Here is a 24,612-nt window from a genome sequence, read left to right as displayed (position 1 = left end):
ATATAAAGAAGAGTTGTTTGCGGTTAGACAAACCCTTTAAAATTTGTTATGTAGACGACCAAATTTCTCATCTTCCCATACCTTTCTCTTATCATATACTCTCTCGATCCATTGACAAAGTCATCATCCACACAACTTAACAGACACAACACTTGCTTCTCTGCCCTCTTAGTAAAAAGCTCTGGTTCACATTCAAGCCATTTCTCATAACTACTGCAACCATCTCCTCTGTGGCATTCCAATGTCACTTCATCCCTCTTGCCTAAATTCAGAATTCTGCACCAAAATTATTCAACGCTTACACGAGATGTAAGCCTTTCCTTAATCCCTACAATGTTTTCTCAACTGTTCTTGCTGTTACCTTGAAAGTCCACTATGGCCTTGCCCCACCTCATCCCTCTGCCGCCACCACCACATCCTCCTACCTATGTTCTTAGCTCCTCAAAATCCACCACCCTCAATCATCTGTTGGCCTTATGCTTCCATAAAATATTCACTTTTTTGCTTTGCTGCTTCTTATGTTTCCAGCTTCTTCTGAACACTTACATAATGCTGAAATTCCCCCTGTCTTCAAATCCCTCCTCAAAACTCAGCTTTCCGTTGAAGCTTCTAGGACAGTGCATTAAGTCCTCACATCCTAATGAAGTGCATATATATATGGCTCCTTCACACTGCCACAGAGCCTGTGTCCAGTGAACCAGGGGAAGTTTCACTGTCCACTCATGATCACAAAGTGATGGTGGATATGGGAACCCTTGAGCTGTTCTTTAATAAGGCAGCTCTGGCCACATTCTATAAGCTTCGTGTGTAGAGGAAATGGAATGCCCTCCTCAGTCAATAACAAATGTCATAGATTACAAATACAGAAAACCATTTTATCAAGTGGTAAATGTGGGGAAGTCTTACCACTTGATAAGATATCCAAGCCATTAGAATGTATGGCAGAAAAAACATCACACTGTGTTTTCATTAATACAAACAGCCAAACAAAACTCTGGTAGAAAATCTTACCACCCATTCATCTATGATGAGGTCCATTTCTAACAAAAGATGTCTGAATTTACCTACAGGCCAAAGTACCATAAGCATAAGGGCTTGTGTCTGGAACATCTTCCTTGCACAATTACAACTTGATTTTTTTTAGAAAAGAAAATGTATATGCTGCTTGGTTGTTTTAAAAAATGCTATTACAATAAGCATTAATTCTAAGAATATTCCCTGACCAAATCTACACTACGCCTCACCATTCACAATCACTCAAACTAAAAGGGAGAGCATCACTTACCATCTCCTTCTATGCCGTCTTCACTTTCCTGTTTTAAGAGAAAGAAATATTACCATACAGAGTAATGAGTGTAGATTCAGAAGAAAAACAGCATAAACCTCAATAAGAACACAAATGAAAATGCTTATTGCAATACACATATGTTAAGAAATCTAGGTGATGAGGGAACACAAAACTGAATAGTTTAATGAAACTGCAATATTCTCTATCATATAAGCAAACAGCAGCAACAATAATGTTCAGTTATTTTACGTGGGTCTTGCCAGGTGGGGGATGTAGCTAGTAGCCAAGATCCAGTACACTTAAATAAATTACATTTATGCAGCCTCAGAAAATTTTGTTTCTCTTAGCCCAATTCTATTTTTCTTTTTGCTTTAATCCACCTCTTTTCCTTTTATTGCTTGTGTTAACAATAACAGCTACATAGGGTTCTTTAGGATGTATTTTCTTCAGATGTTGTCTGGAAAAAACTAGTGCTTTACACACCAAATCTCTGAAGGAGTCACTTATTTGGTCAGATTTGGCTATGGGAATGTGATTTTCTCATTTAAAGGGGGACTCGCTTCTTATGGATGTACTGCACGGTCTCAAAACACACTGCCTGAAGGAGGGCTCAGTTTAGCAACAAGCCAGAACCCTGCCTACCAACTGATCTCATAAATAAAAAATTGGGTTTATGTCTCAACTGGACAGGCAAGAGAAATAGCTCTTCCGCTGCAGCTTATGCATGCAGATGATGCACCTGCTGAGAAGAAGAGCAGGGCATTTTCCAGAGGCAGGAAGGTGCCCTTTCCCTACTCTGCTGGGAAAAGAATTGCCTGCTGTGAGTACACCTTTAGAAAGCAAGGACAAGCCTACAGTGGTACCTTGGTTCTCAAACCTAATCCGTTCCGGTAGTCCATTTGACTCCTGAAACTGTTCGAAAACCAAGGCACGGCTTCTGATTGGCTGCAGGACCTTCCTGCGCTCAAGTGGAAGTCGCTTTAGACGTTCGGCTTCCGAAAAACATTTGCAAACTGGAACACTTACTTCTGGGTTTGCGGCATTTGGGAGCTGATTTGTTTGACAACTAAGCCGTTCAAGAACCAAGGTACCACTGTATTACAGACAACTGACTGTCAACAACTTCCTTTGCAAAGAGAAAGAGCCCCAAGGAAGGGCTGTTAATGTGGGGAACATGTTGGGACCTACAATTTCTGCTTACTAAGCCTACTTCCTTTACTCATTCATGCTTTCAAGCTTGATCATGTTACATGATGCTACCCTCTTTCGGTTGTTTTTTATTTCTTGTGTCTCCCCGCACAACCATTTAGGTCTTCTTACAGAGGTGGTCTGCTTCAAACTTTGAAAGCCATACCTTCAAAAGAACAAGGGAGTCAGGAAAGCAAACGAAAAACATGGCAGCTGCTAAATGCTACCCAGAAGGATGTGCAATTCCCACCCAACCACAGTAGATGTGTCCCAACTGGCAATCTAAACCAGGTATTCCAAGCTTGGAATTACTGTACAACATTTTAGCACACTGGATACATACTATTTCATTGCACTATGACAACAAGACTGCAGCTGCTAGTTGTTGATTCCACCTTAATTCAGGGGAAAACAGAATCAGAACTGAGAACCAATCTGGTATTTCAGTACGAACAAAATAAATTAGTCCAAGACCTGGTGGATCAAACAAGCAGCCAATGCAATAAAACCGAGTGCATGCCATCTGTAAATCCTAATGTGGCTATCCAGCAAAGGGTGTGTCTTAATTCCTAAAAGCTCTCTTTCAAATGCTGTCTGCTTCAAACTCTTCAGTTTTATCTCCACTTGGACACCACCACTAACCCCACAATTACTTTGCAAACGGACCAATAACCTTAGCAGCTTCAATCACCATATTGCTGTTTTTATAGCTTTCAAAACATCACAGCAAAGTTTGCTTATCAAAACTATTGGAGCTTGTTAGCTAAAAACCTCAAATGTCACACTTAACATTAATGTTACTCCAAGAAACAAAAGCGGTTGATGACACCCTGGTCTTTGAAAAGGCTAGCGGGGGAGAAGAGGTTCTAAAAATACTCAGGTTCTAAAAATGACTACAGACCGAGGGAATACAGTGTACATTTTCATCTCATAGACACAACAGTTTTAAGTTCCCAGATGGAAAACCACAAAGATAACCGGGACTGAGGCTTGACTGATAAGCACATCCTTTGGCCTCCAAATTCTTGAATCCTGGCCAAAGATACCCAAGAACTAGCTTGCTGAGGAAAAATCCGACAAAATGTGCTCGAAAAGACTTTTGTAACTAAGGGCGGCATTAAAAAAAATCTTTACATAACAATTTAAAAAAACAACAACCCCGAAACGGAGAACGAGATCCTAAGGCTTTCCCAAAAACCACATCGTTTGAGCGTATGATAACCGGATACAAGCTACGGCTACTCAACGGCAAGCGTTGAGATTTTTAAAAAAACCAACCACCAAGGACCGCTCTGTGCATTCGCAGGTACACTGTCGTTTCTGCTTTAATGTCGCCGGTAGTTCCGGGGTCGAGGCCCGCGGTGAAAGCGGGCCCCGACAAGAGCCGGGTGCAGCCAGAGGAGAAAGTCCAAGCAGCTTCTACCGCCCCCGCCCCCTTTTTCCTCTTCCCCACCAGGCTCCCTTCCACACTCACACACTCCGAGTCGGCCGGGCTGCCTCCCACCGTCACCGGCGCCTCCGCGCTCACGGCGTCAACAGCAGCGCCGCCGCCGCCGCCCCCTCCCGCCACAGCCAGGCCAGAGCGGTGGGCGCCCCGCGGGGAAGGGGCCGCGCTGCCGGGCGGCGAGTCGGACTCCTCGTCCTCGCTGCTGTCCTGCGAGGCGCGCTGCCTCCGACGGTCCGCCATCTTAACAGTAGCCGAGAAAGAAATAAGAAGCGAAACGTTTATGAGGGGGAAGTAGGCGGCGGCAGCAGCGGCGCAAAGGGAATGACGGGAAAGCGAGGAGGGGAGGCGCGAGGCCGCGGAAGGACTGCGGCTCCCGACATGCAGAGCGACATGCTCGCGCTGCTCTGCGCTTCCCCCCCTCCCACCCGAGCTACCCAGGCTCCTTTGCGGTCGAAGCGGCGGCGGGAAAGGAACCAAAAAAAAAAAAAAAAAAAAAAAAAAAAGAGAGAGAGGAAGGGGTTTTAAGAGGGGAAGAAAATTCGCGCCCAATCAAGGGGCCGCGGAAGGTGACGTCACCAGCAGGCGGCTCTCCAGTGGCGGGCGGAGAGGACAGCCCAGCAACAGCATCACGTGCTCCATGCCCTCGCGGGCTGCTGCATTAAAAAAAAAGAGGGGGGTCGTAATCCGCCAGAAACGGCGCTTCTTCTGCCATTACGCTTTCCCATTGCGACGGTGACGTCATCCCTTTCTCCCTGCAGTGGTAAAGCGGTTGTGGCAAGGCGTTGTACAGGCGACCTAAGGGAATAAAGCGACGAGTCTATAGCAGGGTGGGGTGGGGTGGGGAATGATGCAAGACCAGTTAAGGCAAGGTTAGGGTGGGCTCGGAAAGAAGGTGCAAGACCCAGAAACAAGCTTCGAAACAATCCGCAGTGTTTTGCTTTTTTTTTTTTTTTGTACTTCAGAAAAAATAAAATCTTCACCACCTGGCACATTGTGTAGCAACTGCCCTGATGAAAGGTTCTGGAGAACGCGAAAGCTTGTCACACTTACTTGCACTTTTGGTTGCCCTAATAAAATATAGCCGCCGACTACGGATTCTGGCGTTCTGCCCCCCCCCCCCATTACAAGGCTAACTAAACTAGCCATAACAGCAATGGAAGCTCAGCTCCCTCCATATCCTCCACCAATACTAGCATTGCCCTAGGTAAACAGCAAAAGGGGCAAACAGGTCAGTATTTGCACAAGTAGGGGGAGACAATTCTGACATTTAACAATGACAACATACGAAAATCGACCTAAAAATATTGAAGCTATGCATCCATTAATGTCATCCATTTTGAGGGTAGACAAAGTACTGTATCTACAAGAGGTTTTTCTTTTAAAATGATTTCCTAAGAAAGAAATAACAAAATAACAAAATTCCTTCCAGTAGCACCTTAAAGACCAACTAAGTGAGTTCTAGGTATGAGCTTTCGTGTGCATGCACACTTCTTCAGATACCTGAAGAAGTGTGCATGCACACGAAAGCTCATACCTAGAACTTAGTTGGTCTTTAAGGTGCTACTGGAAGGAATTTTTTTATTTTGTTCCTAAGAGAGGCTAGCTTAAAGCCAACTCGTGTTTTCTGGCACCAGATTTGTTGTTTTTTTTACAGGCCTTTTGATCTTTGTTTTCACTTTTGTTGTTTGATTTTATTTTAATTGTTTCCATGTTTTGTTAGCCACCCTGGGAGCAGTTGTGCTGATGGGTGGGGTAGCAATTGCCCAAATAAAAACAAACGTTACATTCTCCAAGGAACTGCATCTGATCTCAAAAAATAATACTTCCAACGAATACTTCCGAAAAGAGCACACCCATCATATAAAGCAGTTTAGGGCATTCCCATTGACATATACCAAAAAAAAGCTGCACTTTTCCCATTTTGGGAAATTACTGTCCTCATAAGTGTTAAAATGTGCTGGACATATTATATTATTATTATTAAAATGTGTTAGTTGCTTTACAATGCCCAGGGTAACCCAAAGCTACTTAAAACAGTATAGTAAGAATACATCACCGCCCCCAGGAGCTACTTTTGTGTATACTTTGACACTATATGGGAGTGTGACAGGCCTACTGCTATGCCTTGCATTTGATGCCCTTTCATCCCACTGTTCAACCATCTTTCTACCCAATACCTGCCAGGTTAGGATACAGTCTGCATACACCTAACAGCAAACTGTACGTCTGAAGTTGGTTTACAGCAAATCAAATTGCTCCAACTAGCTCATGCACGTGCAAGTTCTTTTTCTATCAAGGGTCACCTAGTCAAGCATCCTGTTTTCACAGCGGCCAACCCAAGGGAAAGCTGAGCAAACAGCACTCTTCCCAACTGTCCTTCCTAAACAGCTGACATTCAGTTTCTCCTACGGTGGAGGCAGAACATAGCCTTATCATCCATTAAGTTGTCTAATCCTCGTTAAAAGCCATCACTGCATCTTCTGGTCACAAATTCCACAGTACTCTCTTTTCTTTTCTGAATCACCCACCATTCAACTTCACTGGATGGCTCTAGTATTATGAGGAAGAAAAATTTCCTTGACACCACACATCATGTTATACATCTCTCTCATATATTCCCTTACTCACCTTTTTTTCCTAAACTAAAAGCCCAAATACTGTAACTTTTTCCTCATAGGGGAGTTGCTCCATCTCCTTGATCATTTGGGTCATCTTTTTCTGAACATTCTCCAGCTCTACAATATCCATTTTGAGGCGAGGCAACCAGAACTGTACCCAGTTATTCCAAGTGAGAACTTACAAGAGATTTGTATAACAGCATTACAGCATTGGCACGTTTGATCTCTAATCCCTTTCTCAATAATACAGAATTCACCTTTTTCACAGCAGCTGCACACTGAACTGAACTGGCACTGAACAAGAAAGGGTTGAAGTCTCATACACACTCACTTGGGAGTATGTCTTACTGCAGTCAGTGAGATGTATTTCCAAGTAAATGTGCATAAGACTGGGCTATAAGGCATGTATTTCCCTTTCTGCTTCTAGTATATAACAGAATATGACCATAAAGGCAGATTCTGACGCTCAAAAGTTTTACCCAATCCATTAAACAATGCATAATGCATGACAAAAGCATCAATATTCTTTCCATTTTATTGTAAAAAAAAAAATGATTTGTTTCAATTTTGTTTAAACATACAAGCAGAATTTCTCTTAATACTCCCTGTTAACACTGTTAAACCTAAATGAACTGAAGCAAAAAGTTTTTAAAAAACAAAAACCCCAAACATTAACAGCCACAAATTTGGTATTTACAAACTTTTTTTTCCTTTATAAGATATTTACAAGACAACTGATTTTACATATTTAAAATGGTATCAAAAAGGATGCATTTGCAGACAACCACATGTCAAAGGGCAGAAAACAAAGGAAGGGATTACAGACACTTTTTTTTTTTTTTGAACTACCATAAGCTTGGTTAAAAGTAATGTTTTGTCCTAAACCAAGTATCAGATCTAATTTGCAAGGGCAAATACAAATTTCACAGTGCTGTATCCCCTATAGGAAAGGCTATTCCCTCCACTGCCAACTAACATCCACTGCAAATGCTTTGTACAACCCCTACCTACTTCCACACACCTACCCATCCTCTTAGATCTAAATTGCATGTGTTATTATATAAGTGGGATTCTTCTTGTAAACCAGCACACCATTGACTAGGGAACATTTTGCTGTTGTATTTCAGAAACACACACTGTGGCACTTCTGATAATAGATGTTTTCTGGGCTAAGCAAAAGCAGTTATCCCCTCCCCCAATGGGATATAGACCTAAGACACAATCTTGCAAACTGCTTGTGCTTACTTGAGAGCAGAAAGTAGGCCCAAGTGTTGGCAGGATCAAGTCTGAAATCAGTGCCTTGAAGAAGCCTATACTTGAGGCTTTCTTTTTTTTTTTACATACAGGCTTGTAACTGCAGGGTGCAAAAAAGAAATAAAAATAAGGATGCATGCTGGCATGCTAAAAGAGAGCAAAAGATTCAAATACAGCCTTATTTAAAATAAAATTAGGCAAGCATTGTGCACTACCTCAACTACACAGATTACTTGGCAAAAGACAGGATCTGTTTTTCTCATTTTGAAGTTTAAGCCACACTCATGACCTCTTTAACTATGTTCACATTGAGCGTGCTACTCTGAGGGGGGGGGGGAGAGGTATCCTTATGAATTCCCAGGGAACGTAACCCAGAAGTGGAACAGCAACTACTAGAAGTATTTGAAAGATGTGATAGAAAAACAAATGTGTTAGATAAGCATTTACCCTTCAATGATGTCCTTAGTGTGCAAAAGCATTGGACATCATCCTGCACTGGGATCTGCAACAAGCAATGAAACTGAGACCCAGAGCTTTATTTCTATTTATACAGAAGTTTCATTCAATGCAAAGAAGTAAAAGGTAGCTTCACTGCTCGTCTAAGCATGTGTGCATATGCACACACACGCAGGCAACTTCCTGCAATTGCATGGATCAGGCAGATGAGAATGTGGAATTATAAAGGAATTCCCTGTTCTCTGGAGAGGATGAATGTTTCATCTTCAGGAGCTGGAATCTTACTTAAAAGATGCTAAACAAGCTTCAAAGAGACACAAGGGTTCAGCTGTTACTTTGATTTAACTCAATGTAAACAAATATGAGTTGCTGTAGTGAAGAATACAGGCACAACCACTTCTCTAGCAGACTTTAACCTTCCCTAAGATACATATAAAATTATGCTGCAATGGACTTCAGGCAGGGGGAGGAAACCATCGTTTTCAAGAGGTATTGGGGGGGATTAATCACTTTATGTATGGCAAGAGGATAGAATCCTTTTGCCTCTCTCATTGCTGCCCTTCCCTCCAGTAGCAGTTGCTTTGCCGGATCTGGGGATGGAAGTACATGGTGGTTGCTAAGCAACAAAGTCCTTCCATCATATACCAGGTATGAGGCAAAGTCTGGGATTTTTGGTGAAGCTGGGGTGGACTATTTTTGAGATGCCATTTGTGCCACTTGGCAGTGCCATGGGTCAGTATCTACTCAATTCTCCATGCCTCATTTATTAGCAAATCTGGCAGCACTGCCACTGAGAATTTCCAATAAGAAACTAGAATTGTGCAAAATTTTGTTTCTTTTATATATAAAAATAGCCTACAATTTAGCCACACTGTATATAACAGAAGAAAACTAAGAAATAAAGAGCCTGCTGGTAAAACAAACCAGGAAAAGTCTGGAGACAATCTGACATTGCACTGTCAACCCTGGTTTATACCTAACTGTTCCAACAGAACTAACAGTGTGACATAGTTGTCAAGGTATGGAGCCCTTTACTATCGTAATAAAATGTCAAGTTTTAATAACCTGCTGTCCTGTAATCAGAAGCAGAAGGCATGAACAAGGGTTGTTTATACCCATTGAAAATATATTAACTAGCCATATCATAACAGTAGAACATGAAAAACCAAATGAGGTGGGAGGAAATGTATAGAACCATATGCAGAGCCTTTTTAGAACAGCAATTACAAGCACCAGGACAAGAAGAATAATCAATGTTTGTCCAATATATCTTAATGGGTAACGTGTCCCCCACCCACACAAATGTTCAAGGTCGTTAACCAGCAGGCTAAATATTTCAAAAGGCTTTATTAGTTTGTAAAAGCAGGGGTGGGCTTTGCATGCTCGAGAACTTACAAATGAGAAGAGTTTCATTGTATTTTTTTAATGCTTGTCCACCTTTCAGTTTTTAAATGGCTGTTAATAATCCAATAGAGATAAACTGAAGTGCATTGTAAGCTGCCAACCTTGCTGTCCCAACACAAGCCTCCAGTAATTTCTGCCAGACAAAGGAAAAAATGGAAAACCAGTGAAGAAGTTCAGGGGGTGGGGTGGGGGAGAAAATAAAACTATATGTGAGCATAAAAATTACTTATAGTAAACAAGAATATACATCACAGGGAAAGAGTGACATGACAGAACATATAGGTTCTCTGCCATTTGCTGCAAATAGCACAAGCCTACCATCAAGGCAGAGTTTTCTCCTAGTTGGACATGCCTATTTTCTGCATGTCCGGTGAGGAGTCTGTTTCTTCTGCACCTCCAGCCGGCAACGGCTTCGCTCATCCAACCACGGCAGTTCAAAATTCCTGTTGAACAAAGTGGCCCATGGAAAACAGTTAATTATGGTGAACGGAAAGATCTGGCAGCTCAAGTTTCTAGTCCTATGTGAGGAGCTGGCAATAAGCACATGTCAGTCATTTATAGACACACTGGAAATAAGTGTCACCCACAGAGTAGCCAATCTGCACATATTTTGCATAGTATTTTAAATAATATAAAAGACTGAACAACAGTTCCTGAAATGCTGTTCTTCATGTGTAGCATTCTTTTTAAATTATTACTACTAAATGTGTCAAGAAGTGAAAAAGCCTTGAGTTGAACTTGCGAATGGAATTAGAAAGCAGGACAACTGAAAAAATACCATGAAAATGAGTTTCTATCAGCCATCCGGTGAAATAACTATCACATTTTATCAAAGTATTTTCAGTACCTGACTTCTGCAGTCTTAAGGGATAGAATATTACAAAGCCATGGTTCTAAAGATTTCAGCAAGAGTGCACAGAACAAAGAAGTATGACCAGTAAAATCATTTTTAGCCTAAAGGCTGGTAAGACCCAGCAAAAAATTTAAGAGTAGAAGTGTTAAAGAGGCATACCCACACCATTTTGTGCTCTTCCCCCTTTTAGATGTAGCAGCCATTTTGTGTGATGCCACGCCCTGGCAGCCATTTTGTGACTGGCACCCTGGATGAGTTTCTGGGTCTGAAAATAGGCAACCCTGCTGGAGTGTGTTTAACATGTTCCATGAATACCATAAACCTCATAATATGCAGATTGCAAATCATAAGTCTTTTTAGTGCTCACTCTGTTGCAAAACTGTGAAATCACTGTTGTAATCACTGTGAAATCAAAGTTTGTCTATAAATAGCGAAACACTCTATCACGTAAGGCAGAAACAAGATCACCCCCTCAGACAAGAAGCCCACAATTTAAGTCCACCCATTTCCATAAAATATTTTCTCCTTTAATGTAAGCATATGGGTATACTTACTGTGGGTTTAATTTTGGTAACGGTCGGCCAAATGCTACAACAGGCAAGTAAGGGGTGATCAGCAAGCTTTCAACTAGGATGAAAAGAGAAGAGAAGGTAAACTATCTAATTGCAATAGCCACTCACATTTTGGATTTCTACTTTTACAACAGGGTTCTGCCAATCCTTCTCCATCAAGCTTTTGCAGGTGGGAGAAAAGGACACCTGCAATACCATATTTAAAGCCACTCACCATCATCTGACTCTGGGAAAAATGAGGTAACTTCAGGCTCAGATTCCTGAATTCCTTTCTTTTTATACATTCTGAGTTGTAGTCGCTGCAAAATTCTTTGCTCCCGGATACGCTGAATATCCCACCTAGGGAAGGGAGAAGAGAAAGGAGATAAACAAGGTGTTTTAAACTTGTACTTGAAGACGTTTTGATTATGGATAGCAGCAAACTATCTTCCACTATTCTAATCTTTTTTTTCTTTTTCTTTTTTAAAGCAAACTGGCTTTAAAAAAGAATATCCTATGGCCTGGAGTTCCATAGGCTAACTACAACTAGTGTGGAAAGGTGCTTTGTGCTCAAACTGACTGCCTACACATTTCAATATGTTATGTCAATTCCTTGTATTTAGAACATTTTATTCTGCTCTTTGGCCAAAAAAAAAGGGGGGGGGCTTCCAGAGCAGTTTACATACTATCAAAAACAAGACAGTCCCTACCCATAGACTGACAGTCTAAAAAACACAACACACAAGAGATAAGGAACAGGGAGGGGAGAGGAAAATCAAAATCAACAATCAGGCACCAATTTCTAAGCAGCTGTTCCTGTATTAGCCAGCTGGCACAGTTCAAGGGCAGGTGTCTGATGCAGCTAGGCCTCCAGCAAGCTGATGAAAAGAACACTGCTTCCTATCTCTCCCACTAAGGCAGTCGGATGGAATAGCCGCCCCCAGATGACAGCTGAGGGGGGAGAAGGCCAAACAGCGCTATTACAACAAGAGAATCAACAAATCTCTTACTGCACACCCCTTCCACAACATAACTGTTATTTCTCATCCCAAAAGCCCTAAAAAGGCAGTGTAAAGACTACAAGTGAAACCAGGCGATTCAGATGTTGTAATGGGCTGATTTTATTGTACATTTTAACTATGCATGTTTATTTCATTGTGGATGTTTTGAGGAAATTGTTTTATTGTGTTTATATCTGTTGTAATTGGTTTTATACTTGCAAACTACTTAGAAATTAACCTTGGAAATTAAGCACTAAATAAACTAGTAAATGATATTCTCTCTCACCTTTTCCTCCTCTTCTCATCCAATTCCAACTTTGCATGCCGTTTGGAGAAGACGCTGTCATCCAAGTTCTGTGAAGGGTTTAATAAATGGAAAAAATTAACACACACACAAACAGAGAGAGAGAGAGAGAGAGAGAGAGAGAGAGCGCATTAACATTATCTGCTGTGCCTTTTCAGGGAAACTGATTCTCAATCAGCTGTTGAAGGTCCTTTTTCTTTTCATTTCCTAGATGAAAGCATTTAAACCAGCCGTGATACTGGTTGCTTCCCCATGGTAAAAAGACCTATTTGCCAGTTTTTCTCCCCCAGCATACAAAGCTAAATGCAGTACCCATGCTGCCTTGTGGCAAAAACCCTGCAAATTACTGGGGTGCAAAAGTTGGATATGTCAGCTGATTTCAAAAATGCCTTTCCTCCTAGTTGTAGGGGACAATTGGGAGACAAGGGGATAGTGTCTGGTGAGAGCTGAGAAACAGCTGGTCAGCTTCAGGAGATGCTCATGGGTGGCTGGTAACACTATTTATTCACCAACATACCTCTAAAAGTTCTGAAGTATTCAGGTCTCTCAGAGGCTCTACCATGTGGTCCCTCCAGGATGGAACTACAAAGGGAGGAGAAGTGTCAAAACAGCTGATTTTAAAGAAATGTTTCTGTGGAGAGATGAACATCTGTGACAACATTAACCTCACTGCTATGAAGTTAAACAGAGTTTAGCATCAGCTAGCTTTCGTTTAGCCTCACCAATTAATTCCACAGAAGTTACTAACCCATAAAATATCACACATTGCTATGATAGTCATCATGTTAGTATATCTGTGGCCTGAAAGAACAGAATTAGCTCTCCTGAAGTCTACAAAAGCTTCCTAGAGCTGGTTATTTGCCACAAGTGACAGGACGAGCAACTATTTCAAGAGCTTGCTTTCATCTGCTCTCTTAAACCAACACCGTATCTTCCACCAAACTTGCAAAGTTGAATGGCAGCTCTCAGGAAGTCTTTCAGACTAGCATACTGAAGGAAGCCTACTTTCAAGGCTGCACTTCTGACCGTTCATCAAAGCCACTTGGGCCTACGGCTGAGTAAAAACACAGGTCTCCCATGCCTAGTTTACTGAAACAAGCTCTTTAATTGGAGTTTAAAACAGCCCTAGCTCTACTTGGAGGATCGCCGAGAAGCTTCTAAGCGCTGCTGAAGGATGTTGCGCAGGAGAGAATGAAGCCTATATTATACTTGAGGTTACTGGAGGCATGTAATAGGGGCACTATTTTCGTAATACCTGGCTGGTAAGTTTCTCAGTAGCAACAGGCTGGTGGCAGTTGGAGACAAGATACCTGAAGAAGTGCGCATGCACACGAAAGCTCATACCTAGAACTAACTTAGTTGGTCTTTAAGGTGCTACTGGAAGGAAGAATCATGGTGAATAGGAAGTAAGGTGCAAGAAAGTTTGTTTTCCCTATTTGAAAGAGCCCTGCCTGGTAAAAGAGCTTGTAAAAAAGCTGGCCACTTGCTGAAAAAAATGAAGAAAACAAAGCCTCAGATGTGAGACCTTGCCTTTTGTAGTATCTGTAAAATACACATTTGACCAGGACCCCACTCAAAAGTTTGATAAAAATTGGCAATTTTCCTGTGCAAAGAAACCTCCAAGTCCGACAACAAATGAATTCCAGAATGTGACCTGAAACCACACAAAGCCTCCATCTTGCTAAACCTAAGCAGCATCTGGGCCTGGTCAGTGTCTGGGTGGTTGACCCCCTGGGAACCACATGGACACCACCTTGGGTTCTACAATTGAAGGTGGGATGTGAATCTAAGAAGAAAATAAATATTGTGCAACCGTTGGAGATGGAGGAGACTGCTTGGGGTAGCCTATTCTTTTCTGTTAACAGTTATCTTGCTCAGAGAAACTCATCCACCAAAGAAAAATGCTAGAGCAAAATGGCTACTCTGGAAGAAAGTGAGTAGAGAAACACAGCCTGTGCATTTATCCTTTTGCCACAGGCGTTCTTCGTAATCACTTCATGGCACACGAGGAAGAAGAGTTGTATGTTTAAGAAGTGACTATCAAGCATGTTTGCCTTTATTCTTTCCTCCATCTAAATCTCAGAAGTAGCAAACCATATGGAGGGCTGATTATGGAAAGAATCGGCAATTTGCTGAGGAGAATGTAACACATCAGGAAATTATCTAACAATTACTGCATGCACACCCAACATACATACACCAGCCCAAGGTCAAAAGATTCTTGCCATCTGCTACTCTGGCGGTAGGGAAGTGCAGGGGCAAAGGATTAAGTCCCTTCTCTTGAAATGGGGACATGCCCAGTAAGATACTATTCTGGAGTCATTTCACCCACTGTTCCAGGCTAACTACTGAGAGCCTGTTATAGCCCTCATGGTTAGATAGCAGCAAGTTTAAAGCCTCAGACACCAAATAAGGTTTTTCAGTTGGCTGCACTATAAAGGTAAATCAACTTAACTGCCATGGCTTCCCTCTAGGAAACCTGAGAACTGCAACTGTCTTAGGAGTTTAGAGGCTTCTAACTACAGAAATTCCAGCACTTTAACAAATATGGAATCTCCAAAGTCTGTCAACACTGAAGCACTCCCTTTTCTTTTGATCCTCTACTGCCCCGCTCCCCTGCAAGGTTTTTCTGGCCCATGACCTTGTCAACCACATGCCTCTCCTTGCCAGATAGGGTGAAAGAAAACAGTTATGCAACTTACACAAACAAATATATAAAAGCCTATAAATAAACAGATACAAGTCAACATTCACTGCATATTGGATTCCAAGCACCAAACTCAGGATAGATATGGAGGTCTTATTTTATTGATGCAGCATCTACACACAGGGTTGGGTAGCTTGCTGTCCTTCTGTACTTGCAGGATTTTGACTGGAACAAGGAAGAATCTGAAAACTAGGAAAGGTGTTGAGATGGTAGAGCTTGTGCACCTGGGTCTTGGCAGAGCACTTATGACTAAATACCTGTTCTTCATAGCCTCCCGTCACATAGGCAACGCTCATCACTTACCTATTCCTCTTCCACCACCAGCACTGCTCTTCATAAAAAGTGTACAAACCTCTAATTTATATTGAAGCTTATAAGTAGTGATATTTCAAGGAATTACAAGAACATTTGCATAACTGATTCAGAGCGCAGAACTTAAGTTCTCTATTTCAATGCAAAAATAAAGACACTTGGCTGGCTCATGCCCTCTACTAGACATATAGCATTTACTTTAGAATGTGACTTTTTAGTAAAAATGGCATTAAACAAACATTGCATAGTGCATAAACATGGCAATTCCATCTTCTAAATTCATTAAACATTTTGATTGCAATCCAGAAGACTAGCAAATACCCCCATAAGAAAACTATACATGCAACTCTATTTGCCTTTGCCCATTTGATGATGTAACTTTACAGGCCCAATCTTTAGATCCAACCTGTAAAGTGATGCCATTTTTTTGCATTTCAATCATATGCATAACTGTCCTTTCTTTCATCGTTCTCTCATTTCTACTCACCCCACTTCCCCCACCCTTTTTATGGTGATTACTGCTAGTTGTAGACTAGGCAAGCTGATTTAAAAACTGAACAGCAGTTTTCATCATAGACTCTGGCTGCTGCAGCAGCAAGAACTACCACAAAACCAGCAGGTCTATATGTGGACCTTTAACTGTGTATAAAAGGGCTCCTTTGAAACATAGCCCAAAATGTATATAAGCCATGCAACGGAAACAAAGACAGAATGAGGTCCAAATTATTATTTTGGAGCACTCCAGCCATACCAGATATCTTGGGTCACTCCAGCAACTGCATATCTCCTGGCCCAGAACCATCTTGTGTCAGTTTATCTAGTCTTCATCAGACAACAAGTTGACTGATACACTTCCTATCATTTCTACACAGACCACTCCCCATTACAGAAGACATGAAACGGAGCAGCTTGCTGGCAAAAGCAGGTGGTTACAGCATTCACTATGAGCACAGGTAAGCCACAAATTTCATGGTTTTCCAGAAATGTCACCACAGGTCATTAGACAGGGTGGCTGATCTTCTTCACACATTGCCCACACCTGTTCTAGATCGATGTGGGTTTCAAAAGCTTCTGTACTCCAACCAGAGGTTCAGAACCTAAAACAGCATCACTCAGAAATGGAGTGCCACAACCTGGCTATCTTCGAGGGTTCGAAAGACTCTTAAACAAAACCCCAAATGAATGAGTTCCACGCCCCCTCCAACCCACATCAGGCCAACCACCACAAAGGCACAAGCAAGCCTCTTACTTGCTACAATCTCCTCCTTCTTGGGAGAAGTCTCTCGCAACGGTGAAGGAGGTGGCTGGTGCCACCGGCATAAGTACATTTCAGTGGTGGAAAGGTACGGCAAGTCTTCTGTTTCACTGGAGGAACCCTTGTCTTTTGAATGGCACCCGGATCCTCTCAAAGGTGCCAATGATTTCAGTGGAGTGTCCGCTAATGACCGGGTTTTCTCAGGAGTCTCCTGACTTCGCAGCTCACGTCTGCTAATTGATTCAGTTAATGAACTGCTGGGTTCCTCTTTCAATGGGGAAGCCTTTGGCGTTTTACACTTGACTTTTGAGAATTCGGCCACCAGCTTCTTCACTGGAGTTTTCCTCTCGGCACTTCCAAAGGCAGACTTCCTGCAAAAATAAGAGGGGACAGGTTTAGCAAAGAAAATACTGACAACCAGTTTAGCATACAGAAACCATTTCAAATATGTTTATACTGTTTGATTTATAAACCCACTCTTCATCATACCGATTTCGGGGTGGCGGGGTGGGTTTGCAACAAAATACCAACATAAATACAAAGTATGTCAGACATGGAGTATCAATGATTCCCCATGTCTCTGCTTTATTTTATTTTATTTTTAAAAAGATTGATAAATGGACTCAAGACACGCTTCCAAGCTGTATCACAGAGCAAATTATGCATGACCATCAAGGCACCACCGCTTGGGATCATGACAACTGGGGGTGAGTGCTATTCTGTGATTTCTGCCAGGCTGCAGATATGATGGCATCACACTAAAGAATTGCATAAACAAGAAACAGAGATTGCAAGCCAACAGCCAGTACTATTCTGCCTATATGGAAAACCACTAAGAAAAATGCTACTTAAGAGATAGTGGTAACTGAGAGCATTATGTGTTACAAATGTTAATAGGCTTGAAACCTGGTTTAATTATTGAAGCTTCCCCCAGGTAACACTGGAAATTGTACTTTTGCAGGATGTTGAAACTTCTGTTAAACATCCTTAGCCTCTTCACAAAATTACAGTGCCTAAAATTCTGTGGGTGAGAACCACTTGAACAGGATTGAAGCTAGTCTAAAATCTGCAACATAGGCACAAGTGGAAATACAGATGTATATAAGTACAGAAGCAGTGAATGCAATTATGTCAGTGATGGCCTTTTATTATCTCAGTGGTGGCATTTTAAGGTAAAGCGGGCTACAGGGTGCGCACACTGGTAATCTAGGAAAACATACAGCAACAGCAACTCTGATTTACCGTTTGTGACCCTTCCCATTCCTCCCATATGGAAAATGCTTCAAAGGCAGTGGTTGTGACGTCTCCAGAAGTTCTGGTGGTTGGCATTCTATGGGCAACTTCTCTGGTACTTCAGACTCAACCTTCTCCTCTGTCTCGTACCCTTGAAGTATCTTGTGTTTCTCACGCTCATTGTCCTTCTTCACCAGCTGCATCCTCCTTTCCATACGCTCAATTCGAGCAAAGAGCTGAGAATGCAACAGTGCAATATGGATGTTAAAGGTAGCAGTCCATCAGCTAAACATATTTCCAATCACTAAACCTCACCCTTACTTTAGCATATGATGGGAACAAACCGATCGGGACAGTTCTATGCAAGTTCCAGTATTCGTTTAACCTTGCAATGCTTACCATTGAGTGCTGATCTTTAATTCCAAACACAACAGTCTTGGAACCTATTGGACATGTTTATTGTCCATGATACTGTTTTCTAAAGTGGGGTTGCCAAACACATCCAACCCTTTTTCAATTAAAGACAACTGAGGGTACTCTGTTTTACTGACAGATATGCAGAACTGTTGCATGGCAATTCTATACCTCTTTGTTAGGTTGCATCTGTTGACCACAGGGAAAATAGCTACTTCCTCATCATTATGACAGAAGTCTATGGTAGCTGCTTCCACTACATGGACAGAGAGGATTTACACTGGGAACACAGAACACCAGAAAATTTTGAGGTACCCACTCCAGATCACTTAAAGTACGAGTTGGGGGTGAAATGAGTGCTCCTGTAAAGGTGAGGATGACAGTAGAGTCTTTTTTAAAATCTCCACTTGCTGGTATGTATTGTTGTTTTACTACAGTCTTTGAGTTTTCTAATGTATTTTATTTTATCAAGTTTGTTTGTATGTATGCCACCCTGGATTCTCTTTAAGAGGAAAGGTGGGGCAATAATGAAATAAATAAATCTGAATTGTCCTTGCAAGTACAGCTTACGTTATTTCCCTTTGTTAACGTGAACACAACCTGCACTCACGTTCTACCTTGAGAAATATGCACATGTTGGGATATTAATAGTTTCAGAGCTGTGGAGCAGCAGTCTCTCTAAGTATATTTTAGACTCCCATAGGTATAATGTGCCACTTGCCTATGCCATACAGTATGCATATCCCTGAGAACCGCACTTCCTTGCTAAAAATACAAAATAATGTTTACTACTTCTTCCTAGCTCACATTCATTAAACTGGGAGCAGATCATGTCCCCATGGTTCTCAAGCCACTTACTATGAACAAATCTCAAAGGGTTGCAATTAACATATATCTCAAGCTCTGCAGCCAACAAGGATTGGATAATTCCTAAAGCAGTTGCACAAAAATATGGCAGAATGCTGTTATTCATGATAGGAGAGTACAGCATTGCTGCTTGAAGACTTTGATACAAACTCAGCTCAGCCATGGATTCAGCATTAAGCTTTTGGTAAGTCACCCTCCTTAGCCTCAGCTCCCTATCTGAGGAGGGCTACAAAGTACATCCTCCTCAGCTCTTTCTATCATAGCCCCACTTCTCAGTTTTCCTTTGTACCCTTTCCGGTACGCAGACATCCACATCATTTAATTCTCTGTACCACTTAGCTCAGCGTCAACACTAAGTACAACTTTTATAGTAAGAGTTATGTGAGGGTAGCTTTGTACTAGGATTTTGTTTTTTGTTTAAACGTAAATAGAAAGAACACATCAAAAACCCACAATGAATTCTTAACAGGAGCACCGAGTGATTCAGAGTCTCTCAATTTTAAAGTAAGACTTATAAAAGCCTCCATTTTAGATATTAATGCTGCACATAGCATATAAGAAACTAAAATCACTCTGGATGGTAAAAAAGCAAAGAGCATTCATATAATTTGTACATGTGAAACCAAAATACTGAACTGACACTCTTAGGGATTCTGGCATTACTCCTTAAGAGGAAAGGGGGGCTGGTAGGGGTGAGGGAGAGAACCACTGCAGGTACTTTGTAAATCTGCAGTCAGCAGATGCAACAACAACCGACCCAAGCAGTTTTGGTATCAGCTTGACTCACAAGCTTTGCATTTATCTGTTTTGTGTGTGTTCTAGCTCTTCAGGGTGTTTGTTATGTGAGGGCTTGATTTCTTTTTTTAAGCCTTTGCAGGAGCATGCAAAGTACTCTGTCTGCCATCATCACATTCTTTGACGGCAAGAAGGCAGCCAGCACCTCCATATTGGTTAACTTAGCACAGGCCTGATAGGAGATGGGGTTTTTTTTAACGCTATCTGTGTTGGATCACATCTTTCTGTTACAGACAGTAAAACTGCCGCCACTTCCTGCAACCAGAAACAACGCTACACACATACATTTTATACGCAGACTCTAACGATCATGCCTAAAAAGTGGAGGGGGGTACTTTCCTTCACAATAATGGTTGCAGCAGCAGCTGCAGGAACCAGGAAGAGGGGGCTATTTTTAGGCTGCAGACGTGCCATGCATACAGGCCAGGATTACAAGACCTTTGTGGCAATGTGAGGATGGGGAAAGAAAACACACTAAACAGCTTCTGGGACTACAGTTTAGAAATGAACATTATGCACTAAACTGCTTTTGCTACAGATAGCTGACATAAAAAAGCCACTCAACTAACCTTCATTTGCAGCTGTTCCAGAGGGTCTCCCCCAATCTTCAAACTATGCCTCATTCAGCTCTTATGGCATAGACAGATAAGGGGGCTATACAGCATCACCTCCCCTCATGCTCGCATTGAATATCCCCTCCCTTACAGATGTGATCTCTACATGAGCAACACTCTCTGTAAGAGAAGCTCTTGTTGCAAGGGTCAAGGACTCTCAACAGTAGGGTTTGGCACAACCTTGCCAGGTATGGGATACCCTGGCTAGGGGGGCACAATGGCAGGGCAAGGGTGGAAAGAAGCACCTTGCAGGAGTACGACACAATAAAGATTTTGCAGTAATCATAATAAAAAAGTGGGTTGGTGCTTCTGTGAAAGAAGACGGGGTTGACAACATTTTTAGATGAACCGAGATGGGATGCTAAACCCAAACCTGAAATATTCCTTTAAAAACACACCAGTTAGAGACCCCCCCCCCACCTTACTGTCCACATGGTACACACTGCAGCTGATTGTTTTGCTTAAGCTGCTTTCCTCTTCCCCCAAATATGGCAGCCACAGCCCCAAGCTAGGGCCCCTTTAAATTAACCCTACAGTATTTGTAGCACACAGCACATGTCTGATGCTTTGAGTTAACCCTGCTGTTGCCACAGCACTCTTCCAGTCTTGGGGCCCCATGAGCCACACACTCTAGTCTAACCTGATTAACTCATTGAAAACTGCAACATTCCCAAATCTACTCCCACCTTGTGCCAGTGCCCTTAACTCCACCTTTAAGCTAACCAAGCTACCAAGCAGACCTTTCAGCTTAACCCCTAGGTTGTCAACCCCTTCCTGGTTCTTGACTCTCATGGTGCCAAGACCTTAGTACTTTGGCTGCTGCACACTACTTTTTAGTACCATTAATTGCTAAGGGCCTTCAGCTGTCCTTGAATATTAACTCTAAAGAGTTAATCACACCTTCTATTGGCCTTCCAGTACTACAGTTCTACTATTGGCCTATAGACATTTACATCCCACACTTTAAGTGTGTACTAAACCTTTGTTTGGTTTCCACCTTTAACCCCTACCACTTTAGACCCGGTTCCAATAGCATTAGAAATCATTTGATTTCTTGCACCCATTAACCCTCAACATGCAAGCACCCAGTCACTTCAGGATCATTACTTTCCACATTAACCCTTACATGGGCCACGTTTCACCAGGCCCACTTCTGGAGAGAATGATCAGTGAGGAGTGTTGCTGCATAGGGACTGGACTGCAGGGCCTTTTGATCACCTCTAGTTAATTAAGCCTAACTCCTCGTTGTTATTTTTCTTGATTCATCTCCTCCTACTGAACATATCTACTGTACTGCACACATCTATATGAAATCCTTCTCAGATCAGGTTTCAAAGTCATACACACACCGATTTCTCCTGAAATTGCTAGCGACAGTTAAGCCTACCCCATCACACTCACTCCCACTGAGCACCTGCATCCCTTCGATTAGCCCCCATATGCCTCTGCGAAATTTGCATTGACCCCTCCCACTGTTAACAACACTCTCAACCATGCATGCACTCCCCATTAACCCTTAGAAAACCAGCGAACACCCAACCCATCGCTTACCTATTAACCCCTGAAGCGCCGCATCGTTCGTCAGATCCCTGCTGCCTCCCGCGCTCCCTCCAACCTGATGAACGTTAACCCCTTCTGTCCCGGCCCCCAACTCACTGTGTCCTTCTCGGCCTTGAGTTCCTCGATCTCCTTTTCCTTGGCCTGCAACTGTTGCTGCTGCTGCTCGATAAGGTCCAGTTGGAGAAGCAGGATCTGCTTGAGGCAGGCCGTCTGGCAGGAGGCACCCCCGCCGGCCCCCATGGGGCTCTTCCAAAGGCTGCTTCCCCCACCGCCGCTCCCGGTGCTGCTGCAGCCGCTGCTTTTCCACTTGCCGCCGGGCTCGGAAGAGGCCGGAGATCCTCCCGCCGCCGCCGCCGCCGCCGGCACCGCTGTTGGGGCTGGAGGAGGCTGTCCAGGCTCGGCCGTGGCGGAAACCGGCGGCGGCGGCGGCGGCGTAGGAGAGGGAGAAAGTGACGCCGGAGCCCCTCCAGGCCCGGCGTGAGGGCCGCCGCCGCCTCGCTTGCAGTCCTTGGCGGCGGCGCTGGTGGCGGCGGCAGCAGCAGCGGTGTGTCCGGGCAGCACCGCCTGGTACTTGGAGGGGCGGGAGCTGCCGGCGGCATCGCCCACGCCCGCCTGCCGAGTGCTGCCGACCGGGCACGGCGAGGGGACCAGGCCACCCCAGCAGCAGCCCCCGCCGCCTTCCTGCTGCTGCTGTCCCGGGGCCGCGGCCGCCGCAGCCGCCGGAACGATGGCCCGGCCCTTGGGGCCCGCCGCTGGGGCCGGCACGGGGATCTGGTTCTGCGGGGGAGGCGGAGGCTGGCGGAGATGAGGCGGCGGCGGCGGCGGCGGCGGCTCCTCCTCTTCCTCCGGGCCAGGCTCCAGCAAGCCCGGCCCCGTCGTCGTCGATGCTGCCGCCGCGGTGGCTTTGTACACGGTGGATCTCATAGCGACGAGGGGCGCCTTCAGGCTCCGGGTTCTGCCGCGGCGGCGGCGGCGGCGGCGCCGCCTCCCTCCTCTTCTTCTTCCCCTCTCCGGCCCGGATCCCCCACCTGGACCCCTCGGGGGGCGCCGCCGTCGCCCGCCCCACCGAGACCCATCGCCCCCTTTTCTTGCTGCCCCACTTTCCCCCGGCCGGTCTCACTGACTCACCGACCCTTCTCCTCCGGCTGCCGAAGCTGCTGCAAGGATCATCTCGGTCCTTCTCTTCTCCTCCCCAAGTCCCAAAACTCTGGGGTGGGGGAAGCGGGAAACTGGGCGCCACTCCCTGCTATACAGGGAAAGGGAGAAACGGGGCCCTCTCTCCTCCACCTTGCTAACAGGTTCAGTTACTGAATCCCCCGCCGCCGGTGTCGTGGGGGTGCGGAAAAGCCACCCCCCCCAACAAAGGGCCCTTGGGTGCAAAGCAACTTGTTTTGTGCCTAGGCCGCCGATGGGTTAATCTGCAAGTGACAGGGGTGCTTCGGGGGTCCCCGGCAATGATTTTGTGGAGTAACAGCTCCCCGCGCTCCCTGGATAAAAAAGGGACACGTGGACGGGCTATGCTTCAGATCCTTCCGTTGGACTCTATTAGGATTATTGGACAGACTGGCCACCTTTGGCCGGCGGGGGGGGGGTCCCCTCAAACAAGACATTCATGAGGGGATTCTATCCCCCACAAGCGAAGTCTCCCAGCAATAATTATAAACCCAAGGGGTGGCTTCTCTACGGCCTGTCTAAGCCAGCTCTCAACTATGCAGCCCCCAAAGAGGAATAGGGCCCCCTACGCGCGCTCTCTATCCACCAGCTCCCTCCCGAAAAGGCTTCCTAGTCCTCTGTGCCAGAGTTGAGGGGAGCCCCCAAACAAGCCGGTGAGTGCTGCGTCTCCGCCACCGCTCAGTACATCCTGGGGCTTTTCCTATACAGTAGCTGGGAGCCCACAGGGTTTCCTCCGAAACCTCTCTGCTTGTGTTTTCCTCAGTACCCTCTGGTGGGTCTCCTCTTTAGCGGATATGGGGAGGGAGAGCTCTGGGCTCCCTCATCCCCCAGCCCTTGCTGCAGGGGGCTAAAATCAATGGGAACGGGCACGGCGCCCCCCTCTGACTTGATTGGAACTTCCCTCGGCGCTAAATCAGAAGAGGGATAGCATAGAGTGGCGGGTGGAAGGTTCCTTTCAGAAGGCGGGTGGGGGTGGCGGGCGCGTGATTTGGCTCCCCCCGCTTCTATCTAGGGAGTCTTTCCTCGCGTCCCTCCAAATTATGGTGGCGGCGGCGGTGGGAGGGGGGAATGCGGGGCCTCGGAGCTCACAAGGAGAGGCGGCGGGAATTCTAGGCCTTCCCCCCGCCCTTCCGCCTCCTCCCGTCAGGCCTGAATCTTGAGTCTCGTCACACTTCGGTATGGCGACGGGGCTCGGTAGAGGGAGGGAGAGGGACCTTTCGGCGCAAAAACCCGCCGCTCCGGTTCTGGCTCAATCGGTTACCTTTAAACGGCCGCCATGGCCTGGGCCGCCTCCCGTCAAGTGCGCATGCGCCAACCG

The 24,612-nt window shown here is 44.5% G+C and overlaps 2 protein-coding genes and 1 long non-coding RNA gene across 8 annotated transcripts in view; all 3 read right to left on the bottom strand.

The window, feature by feature from the left end:
* CASC3 (CASC3 exon junction complex subunit) overlaps positions 1-4,307 on the bottom strand; it is a 19,390-nt gene extending 15,083 nt beyond the window's left edge. For all 3 annotated transcript variants that reach the window (XM_081837844.1, XM_081837842.1, XM_081837843.1), the window contains exons 1-2: positions 3,951-4,307; positions 1,286-1,313 (exon numbers count right to left, since the gene is read on the bottom strand). In XM_081837844.1, coding sequence (XP_081693970.1) covers positions 1,286-1,313; positions 3,951-4,163 — 241 coding nt within the window. In that variant the 5' untranslated portion in view covers positions 4,164-4,307. The remainder of the gene's footprint in view (positions 1-1,285; positions 1,314-3,950) is intronic.
* Positions 1-24,612, bottom strand: part of MSL1 (MSL complex subunit 1) — a 25,638-nt gene extending 1,026 nt beyond the window's left edge. The window contains exons 1-9 of one of the 4 annotated variants that reach the window (XR_014150694.1): positions 22,218-24,612; positions 17,881-18,107; positions 16,633-17,009; positions 12,882-12,946; positions 12,347-12,414; positions 11,295-11,419; positions 11,063-11,135; positions 9,974-10,098; positions 1,286-1,313 (exon numbers count right to left, since the gene is read on the bottom strand). Coding sequence is in view for 3 of the 4 variants with exons in the window: in XM_081837877.1 (XP_081694003.1) it covers positions 10,008-10,098; positions 11,063-11,135; positions 11,295-11,419; positions 12,347-12,414; positions 12,882-12,946; positions 16,633-17,009; positions 17,881-18,107; positions 22,218-23,045 (1,854 nt within the window). In the remaining variant the exon portion in view is untranslated. Of the gene's footprint in view, positions 1-1,285; positions 1,314-5,558; positions 6,719-7,060; positions 10,099-11,062; positions 11,136-11,294; positions 11,420-12,346; positions 12,415-12,881; positions 12,947-16,632; positions 17,010-17,880; positions 18,108-22,217 lie in introns of those variants that run through there. The other 3 variants (XM_081837877.1, XM_081837876.1, XM_081837875.1) reach the window with 3 other exon arrangements.
* LOC309328298 lies at positions 15,150-16,626 on the bottom strand. The gene is made up of 2 exons (XR_014150750.1): positions 15,938-16,626; positions 15,150-15,874 (listed from the first exon to the last, which is right to left on the bottom strand). It is a non-coding gene; the product is annotated as an uncharacterized lncRNA (long non-coding RNA).

This window comes from Podarcis erhardii (assembly GCF_964252035.2).
Source record: "Podarcis erhardii genome assembly, chromosome: 13".
Taxonomy (NCBI): domain Eukaryota; kingdom Metazoa; phylum Chordata; class Lepidosauria; order Squamata; family Lacertidae; genus Podarcis; species Podarcis erhardii.
This window is presented reverse-complemented; position numbering and strand designations above follow the sequence as displayed.